Genomic DNA, 9,886 nt, shown 5'->3' on the forward strand with positions numbered 1-9,886 from the left:
GGGATGTTAGTGAAGTGTCCTCACCATGGCATTCCAGACCAGATGCTCGGTCAGAGATTATACATGGGGCTAGCTGACAATTTGAAAGCAAATGTGGATGCGTCAGCTGGAGGTGCATTTTAAGTAAAACATTCACTGAGTGCAAAATCCTTCTCAATAAGATGTCACAAAATTCGGAGTGGATGACTAGAGGTACAACACTAGAACCCATAGTGCATTCAGTTCCTCTTGACCCAAATAATCCGCATGCAGAGAACATGGCCACACTCATGACCCAGATGAGCATATTGACAAAGAAGATTGATGAGATGGGTACAAAAAAGGTGCACATTGTTGATACAACAAATGGGGGACTGTGTACACCTTCTATTAATCAGTCTTATATGTGTTCATGGAGCGGAAAAGGTGAAAATCAAGGGGCAAGGGAAGATATGAATTATGTCAACAACTATGGGGGTCAGAGGCAAGGAGCACAGCAGGGAAGACCGCAGCAAAATCAGCAGTACAGGCCTAATATGCAGCAGCCTAGGGGTATGCACCCTCAAAACCAATTGTTGTCAGTACCATATCAGAAACCACAAGGCTATCCACAGCAAAATCAGCAACAATTAACATACCAACCACCCCCCTCAGTAGCAAGATAACAACATGGTGGAAATCAGGGGTATGCTTCAGCAACTCATTGGGACAAATAATAAAGTGCAGGAAAAATTGGCAGTGCATGATTCAGCAATAAAGAATATTGAAACGCAGTTGGGTCAGCTGTCCATGGCTTTGAACAACCGTCCTCAGGGAACTTTGCCTGTAGACACAAACATAAACCCCAAGGACCAAAACCCGAATCAGCTGATGGCAGTAAGTCTCCAAAATGGGAGAGATTTAGACAGAGAGCAGGAAATTGCACAAGCCATCAAGGACACTACACTAACCACTCCAGTTCAATTAGAGGTAGATAAGCCAATAGAACTTACTGAAGTGGTGGTTGAGCAGAGTCAGGAGGAAAAAGGCAAAGATAAGATGAATGAGCAAGTTGCAGAACAGGTGGCACCTCTTGTGCCAGAAAATTCTAACAGAGAGAAGCCAGCAAGCAATGCACAAAGGGTGATACCTGCACCCTTCCCTCAGAGACTGGTCAAACAAAAGAAGGCAGACCAATATAAGAAGTTCATGGAGATGTTACGTCAAATTCAGTTGAATATTCCTTTGATGGATGCCTTGAGGGAGATGCTCGGCTATGCTAAGATGATGAAAGATCTAATGTCACGGAAGTTTGATTTTCAGGATCTATCCACTATAACTTTAACACAGACCTGCAGCGCAGTGATGGCAAAACCGATGGCTCAAAAGATATCGGACCCAGGTAGCTTCACTATTCCATGCACAATTGGAAGTTATGCATTTGCAAAGGCGTTGTGTGATTTGGGAGCCAGCATAAATCTGATGCCGCAGGCTGTGTACACTAAACTGGGCATTGGTAGAGCTAGGCCAACTTCAATATTGCTACAGCTGGCTGACCGCACAGTGAAAAGGCCCACTGGTATTTTTGATGATGTGTTGGTACAAGTGGGGAAGTTTGTGTTCCCTGCAGACTTTGTTATCTTGGATTGTCAGGTGGATGAGGAGATACCCCTTATTTTAGGGAGACCATTTTTAGCCACGGGGAAAGTACTGATCGATTGTGAAACTGGGGAATTAAAAATGAGATTGAACGATGAAGAATTCATATTCAATGTTTAACAATCTATGAGGAGACCTAGTGAATATGCTAATTGCTCTCTAGTTGAAGCAGTGGATGTAATCCTGCAAGAAGATGATATGACCCTAACTGTAAAAGATCCATTGGAGGCATGTCTGACGAATTTAGAAGAAATGGATGGTGAAGGGTTAGCTGAATGGGTCATGGCACTGGAAGGCCGAGGATTTTGGTCAAGGGAACCTCAGTTCGAGTCCCTTGACCTAGAAAAAAGGGCCACTCCTCCAGCAAAGCCATCAATAGAGAAACCATCCAAGTTGGAACTAAAGCCACTCCCAGATCACCTCAGGTATGTGTTCTTAGGCCCTGATTCGACCTTGCATGTTATGATATCATCCGGTTTGTTAGATGTGCAGGTAGAACGGCTCGTACAGGTACTGCAGGAAAACAAGACTGCCATTGGCTGGACCATGGCAGACATAAAAGGTATCAGCCCAGCCTTCTATATGCATAAGATTCTCCTGGAATAGGGGCACAGACCTTCCAGGGAACACCAGCGAAGGCTGAACCCAAACATGAAAGAGGTTGTAAATAAAGAAGTAATCAAATGGTTAGATGCGGGAATCATCTTCCCTATCTCTGATAGTAATTGGGTCAGCCCTGTCCAATGTATGCCGAAAAAGGGGGGGATGACTGTTGTAAAAAATGAGAACAATGAGTTGATCTCAACTCGTACAGTCACAAGGTGGCGTATCTGCATGGATTACAGGAAATTGAACACAGCCACCCAGAAGGACCATTTCCCCTACCTTTTATTGACCAAATGTTGGACAGGCTGGCTAGGCGATCGCACTTCTGTTTCTTGGATGGATATTCGGGGTACAATCAGATATCAATATCCCCCGAAGATAGAGAGAAAATGTCTTTCACCTGTCCGTATGGCATCTTTGCCTTTCGGAGAATGCCTTTTGGCTTGCAATGCACCCGTGATTTTTCAACGGTGCATGTTAGCCATCTTCACACACATGGTGGAGGATATTATGGAGGTCTTTATGGATGATTTCTCTGTGGTGGGAGATTCATTCGAAGACTGTCTTCACAACTTAAGGAGAGTGCTTAAAAGATGTGTGGAGACAAACTTAGTTCTAAACGGGGAGAAGTGTCATTTTATGGTACAAGAAGGTATAGTCTTGGGGCATCGAGTGTCCAGTAAAGGAATTAAGGTCGACCATGCTAAGGTTGACGTGATTGAGAAGTTACCAACGCCCACTTCAGTCAAGGCGGTGAGAAGTTTTCTTGGACACGCTGGATTCTACCGGCGTTTCATAAAAGATTTTTCCAAAATTGCTAACCCATTATGCAAACTCCTTGAAAAGGATCAGCCCTTTGTGTTTTCTAATGATTGCAGGTTGGCATTTGAGGAACTGAAGAAGAGATTGATCACTGCACCTATCATTGTTGCACCCAACTGGGAGCAACCATTTGACCTCATGTGTGATGCCAGCGACTATGTTATAGGAGCAGTCTTGGGGCAGCGAAAAGATAAGTTGATGCACCCGTTTTACTACGCAAACAGAATGCTAAGCGGTGCACAGCTCAATTACACAGTGACGGAGAAGGAGATGTTGGCGGTGGTGTTTGCGTTTGACAAGTTCCGATCATAACTGATTGGTTCCAAGGTAATTGTATAAACTGACCATGTAGCACTCAAGTACCTAATTGAGAAAAATGAGTCTAAGCCGCACCTGATTCGTTGGGTGCTACTGTTGCAAGAATTCGACCTCAAAATTCGTGACCGTAAGGACACAGAAAATCAAGTCGCTAATCATCTATCGCGACTTGAAGGAGCTAAAAAATCAGTCGAAGAGATCCTGGAAACCTTTCCTAACGAGTAGCTACTCGCAGCCAGTCTTGAGGAAGCGCCATGGTATGTAGATTTTGCAAACTACCTGGCCTGCGGTATTGTTCCCTATGACCTTTCATTTGTCCAAAAGAAAACGTTTTATCGTGATTGCCACATGTATTATTGGGACGAGCCTTAGTTGTTTAGAATCTGTGCTGATAATATGATCCGGAGAAGTGTCCCCGAGATAGAACAATCTTCTATTTTGCAGGCTTGTCATGCATCAGCATATGGAGGACATTTTGGAGGAGCCAGGACAGCTGCGAAAGTGCTAGAGGCCGGGTTCTTTTGGCCAACAGTGTTTAGAGATGCACACCTATGGGTGAAGGACTACGACGAATGTCAGCGAACCGGGAACATTTCCCGTCGCCACGAGATGCCCATGAACCCGATTCAAGAGGTAGAGGTGTTTGATGTTTGGGGGATTGACTTCATGGGCCCCTTCGTCAGCTCATTTGGCAATAAATACATACTTGTTGCTATGGATTACATGTCTGAATAGGTGGAAGCTGCAGCGTTGCCCACTAATGATGCAAGAGTGGTGATAGGTTTTGTGAAAAAGAATATATTCACCCGATTTGGGATACCAAGAGCGATCATCAGTGATGGAGGCACTCACTTCTGTAACAGAGCCTTAGAGAAATTGCTTGCAAAGTATGATGTACGCCATAAGGTGGCTACCCCTTACCATCCACAAACCAGTGGGCAGGTTGAAGTGTCCAACAGGGAGATAAAAAGTGTACTAACCAAGGCGGTGAATGCCACACGAACTGATTGGGCAAAGAAGCTTGATGACGCACTCTGGGCCTATAGAACTGCGTTCAAAACACCAATAGGTATGTCACCATACAAGTTGGTATTTGGGAAGGCCTGTCACCTGCCTGTGGAGCTAGAACATCGAGCTTGGTGGGCACTGAAACAATTGAACATGGATCCCGAAGTAGCTGAACAAAATCGACTAACAGAGTTTCATGAGCTGAAAGAATTTAGATATCAAGCCTTTGAGAGAATGAGGCTCTACAAGGAAAGAATGAAGAAGATGCATGATAAGCACACTGTGGACAGAAATTTCAAACCCGGTGACAAGGTATTATTGTATAATTCAAGGCTGAGATTGTTTCCGGGTAAGTTAAAGTCCCGATGGTCAGGACCATTTAGAGTGGTGCAAATGTTCGCAAGTGGAGCTTTCGAGATTGAGTCGGAAGATGGGACAAACAAGTTCTCAGTAAATGGGCAAAGGTTGAAACATTACCTTGGAATAGCTAAAGAAAAAGGGAATACGGTGGAGATCAATTTGAAAGAACCCCAGTACGCGAATGAGGAGTGAAGGCTCAACCACTTGCATCGTGTTGCGACGTTAAATCAAGCACTGCGTGAGAGGCAACCCATGAATGTGTTGTAAGTGTAGTATCTAACTTCGTGTAAAAAAAAAATTGCCAGCTGCGACCGCGAATCGCGGCGTCGATCGCGGAAATCACTGGACGATTCAGTTTTCACCGCGGCCGCGGCTCGGACCGCGGCGACGTCCGCTGAATTGTAATTTTTTTTATTTTTTATTTTATATTTTTTTTCTTTTCCCACTCTTCTTTTTAATTTTAAAACTCTTCCCTATATCAAAATAAACAATCCCCTCTCCTAAAATCCCCACTTCTCTTTCTCTCTCTCTCTAACCCTCCCCTCCATACTCTCTTCTTCTTCTTCCTCCTTTACAACACCCCTCATGTTCTTCCCCCCAAGGTATGTTTCCGACCCCCTTCTACTTTTCTTCTATTGTTTTTGTTGCATTATGCTAGTTCATGTTGTTCTAATGTAGTATTAGTAATAAGATTTTGTTTTGTTTATTTCTTCTTCTTCTTTTTAGTGTAATTTCATTTTTAGCATATGTCTGGTGAAGGAGATGTGTTTTGAATGTTTGGAATGGTGTCGTTGGTGGGTGATGGTTAACAAAGAGTGTGGAATGTGTGGGTGTAGTAGATAGTTGAATTGAGAAAGTTTTCTTGATTCCCTTGGGGCCATGAATATGAAGATAATGCCTTGCCCAAAATGTGTTTGAGAAATTGTCTCAATGGTGATATAAGGAGATGTTGTGACATGGTTGTGGTGAAGTCTGAGTAACCACCCATAGTCACACATTTTAGGCTCATCCTAATACGTGTTTCTTTGTTTTGACAGGTACTATGAGTTCATCCTGTAAGAGACGAAACATCGGGTCCTTTGCTGGTGGCCCAGGAGGCTCCTCACGAGCTAGGGGCCAAACCAGTGCACCACGGTTTGTTAGCACTCGGTTCGTCTCTGCAGAAGCAGAGGCAAAGTACAATCAGAAACTTGCTAGGAAGTTACTCCATGAGGTCCATATCAACAAGAAGGCTTTGGTGAGGGAATGCCCCAATATGTTTGATGAGCTACGGAGGTGTCAGCTGGACATCTTATTTGAGGCTCCCGAGGAAGCAAATATTCAGCTAGTGAGGGAATTCTATGCAAACCTGCCAGAACACGAGGACAAGGTTGTGACTGTGCGCAACACTCCAGTTAATGCTGCTATAGAGGTCATCCGCAGAGTGTATCGCCTCCCCACATTCACGGGTGATGATCATTACATCATGATTAGTCGCCCGATGGTTGAGTGGGATAGAATTCTGGAGGTCATCTGTATACCGGGCAGACACCCCAAATGGGTAGCATAACCGACGACTCTGCATTCCATGTCTCTTACTTGGGAGGCCAAATGTTGGCTCACTGTCATGACCACTCGGTTGCTACCATCCAGCAATACAACCAATGTAAATGGGCCACGGACCACTATGATCTACTGCTTCATGACTCACCAAGGGTTTGATATCGTCGGAGTCCTCTCTGAAGAAATGTTCATCCGATCGCCTGAACTAAACAAAGGCCACTACTTCCCTTCGCTTGTCACCCGTATATGCTGCCTTGCTAATGTTTCTGAGAACTTTCGAGTTAATGGGAAATTACCTATAAAAACCCCTTTCCGGGCGAGGAAAATTGGGCAAGAGGGACGAGAGCCAGTACGTCGCAATGATGACTCGTCTGATGAGTCTGAGTCTGAGGATGATTCTGATGCTACTGAAGCTGTTGAGATCATAGCCCCTCCTAGAGGGGACGAGGCAGGATCGTCACAGCCACGCCGGAGCACTCGGATGGATGCTTTGGAGCGGGAAATGACTGGACTGCGGACCTCTGTCACTGACTTGGGGTCCCGCATGGATGTTGTGGCTGACCGACAGGTGAAGTCAGAAAAGAAATTCATGGGTTGGTTGAGAGCACTGGGTCGCGCCTGCAACGTTAACCCAGACACAGTTTCAGATCAAGAGTGACCCTTCAGGGAAGTTTCTTTACCTCACTGCTCTTTATATTGTCAAGCCATGGGGACATGTCTTAATTTTAAGTGTGGGGTGGGGGAAACTTCGTTGTATGTTGTACTTGTGAATATTATCTGTTTGTTTTTGTTTTGTGTTAGTTGCTTTAGAAATAGAGTAACAGTTTTTTTAGGAAGTTAAAATAGAAGCGACTTGTCCCGACGATGGATCTCTTTCGGCGGGGTTCTTGAGGGACTAAGTCGAGAAAAAAAATGAAATATAAAGACTCTTCCTAATGACGAATTCTTTAGACAAATTTTCTTGAGGGAAGCTAGTCTATAGAAAACACCAAAAAGATTTTTTATTTCTTAGGTAGTGTAGTAACTCCCCTTTGGTTTTTCTTTGGGCCACGGTTCTTTTCCAAGGGTTTAGCTTGAACCGGGTATAGGTAGATTATTATTTTTTTGTTTTAGGTTAGGATTAATGGGTGACGAGCTTAAAATTGAAGAAGAAAAACCCTTAGCGTTCTTACACCCGAACACGATAGACGCTAGAGTGTAGCGCTTAGCTTCAAGGGTTGAATCTTGTTTAAGTGACTTAAAAATTGTATGTTTGTACCTAACTTGAACACTCAAAAGAGAATGTTTTGATAAACTAATCCGGAGTGAGTCATGTGCCATGTGGGTGTGAGTATCATTGTATTCCATGTTGTACATTTGATGCCTAGAACTTGCCCTGTGTGTTTGTAAAGCAAAATAGTAGCTTCATTCGGTTTTAGAAGTGATATAGGTATTTATTTGTTGAGACATACATATAAAGTGAACCCACCTGAATGCATTACATCTTAGTTAACCTCGTTGAGCCTATAAGCTTGTTTCTTTGGCAACCATAATGTGAATCTTAACCATTTGTTTGAATAGCCTGTTGTTTGAACCAATTTTCCTCCCTCTCGCTAAGCACTAGATTGGTATTGAGATTATGTGAAAACAAAAGTGTGGGGTGGTGGTTTGGTTTTTGAAGTGGAACCATGGAAATAGAGAAAAGGTGCAGAATGTGAAGCGTAAAAAGAAAAGCACCACGAAAAAAAGTTCATATATATTTTGTAGTGATTAATAAGTGGTAGCTTGTACAAATTGCACCTAATGCATGGGGATGTTTAAATAAATGTGGGGGAGTGTTGGCTTACAAAATGATCATTTTTAAATTCAACGTAATTGTACTAAAAGTGCTTAGGGAGGTTAGTCACTATATCCAAATGTATCCTACCCGTCCCTTAGCCTACATTACAACAAAATAAAGTCCTATTGATCTTAGACTGAGTGGGGCTCGATTAGTAGAGTACTACACTAGGGGAAAGTCTATGGTGCATCTTTGTGGCATGTGAATGTTCTTTTTGGAGAGTGAGCGAATTCTGTCTATTTGAGTTCCTAATTGTTATCACTATCATTATATATATGGAACTACTCTCTTGTGTGATGTGAGGGCATGTGATTCACAAAGGAAAGGTGCATCTTGACTATTGTGTAGAGTGGTTTGAGTAAGTGCAAATGTTATAGGGTACGAAAAACTTGATCCTTGAGGTAAAAGATGTTCACTACTAGGTGTAACTCTTGTGAAATGTTCATGGCGTGAGTTGTTGAGGGAAAAGCATAGGAAATGAATTTTTATGGAGTGTGGTGAATTGCTCGAGGACTAGCAATAATTTAAGTGTGGGGTGTTGATAATAGGCCATATAGTTGTTATTTACACCATAATTGCCCATGCTTTGTTGTTGTTTTATAATGTAAGTTGCCAATAAAATGCTTTAATTAATGCTATTTGGTTTCGCAGGGAATATAAGATGTGAGGAAGCAACATGAAGTGTTTAGAGGCAATAACGTGAAGAAAACACCCACTCAAGAAGTACCCAAATACAAAAGAGCAAAAAGAGAAGGAACGCAGAGACAAAAAGGCCCAGCACACGCACCGCAGTTTCCACTGCGGTCCGCACCGCGGTTGGAGGCAGTGTTCTCCGCGGTCAGCATCGCGGCCGCGGCGGCATGTTCACAACCCAGAATTTAAGGGGCCAAAGTGTCAAGTCGGGAAAATTTTTGTAAAACCCTTATAAGATGTAGGAAACTCGCCCGAGAAGAGAGAGCCTATTTTGAGATTATTTTGGCAAGAAAAACAAGTGTGAGAGATCACCCAAAACATCATAGTTCTTATTCTCTTCTAATTTTCTTGCAATTTTTCCATTATGAATATTTTCGTAGTTTATTCTTACGTTGTCATGAGTAGCTAAATACTTTAATCTAAGGTTTTGGTGAAACCCGTTGGGGATGACTTGGTTGTTATATTAATATAGTTTGAATTGGTTGTTAATCTCTATTTGTTCATCTACGTTTTGATTGTGGTTAGTTGAAAGGGCCCTCAATTATCCGTTCCTATTTATTATGTATCTTCTTGAGAGAGAATGCATATTTAGGTAGTCGTTTGAACAACATCACTCTTGGAGTATAGACGAGAGTCATAACCGAGGGTTTAGAGATTGGATTAGAGATAACGATATCTCGGATGCAATCTAAAAGAATGGTAATGTGAATCTAGCTAGCGTAGCTTGAGAGAGTGCGTCTAGTAAATTATCATAATTGCTTGAGAGAGGTTCATGATAGTCGGAGAGTTCTTGATTGATAGAGACAACTAAGGCATCACTATAAGAAACGTACAACCAAGGAAATCACCAACGGGAGAAACCATTACCTTAGACCTTATTCCTACTATTTACACATCAAGCATAGTTAATTTTCAGCTGTTAATTACTTTCGGACTTTAGTTGTTAGAAATATCATCAATTGTGAATTACAAAGTTTGGGGAAAATTGATTCTGTCAATTTAGTAAATCAGTCAAAAGTAATTGATAGGTTAATTCTCTGTGGTTCGACTCTGGGCAGAAGTACTCAGATTATATTTGCTACGTCTGTGTGTGTCTTTGTA

At 42.6% G+C, this 9,886-nt stretch overlaps 1 protein-coding gene across 1 annotated transcript; it reads left to right on the top strand.

Moving 5' to 3' along the window:
• The first annotated feature begins 648 nt into the window (after window positions 1–648).
• Window positions 649–1,737, top strand: LOC138875882 (uncharacterized). Its single transcript, XM_070154757.1, has one exon. The coding sequence runs from the start codon at window positions 649–651 to the stop codon at window positions 1,735–1,737; it is 1,089 nt and encodes a 362-aa protein (XP_070010858.1).
• Window positions 1,738–9,886: the final 8,149 nt, after the last annotated feature.

Source organism: Nicotiana sylvestris, chromosome 8 (assembly GCF_000393655.2).
Source record: "Nicotiana sylvestris chromosome 8, ASM39365v2, whole genome shotgun sequence".
Classification (NCBI taxonomy): domain Eukaryota; kingdom Viridiplantae; phylum Streptophyta; class Magnoliopsida; order Solanales; family Solanaceae; genus Nicotiana; species Nicotiana sylvestris.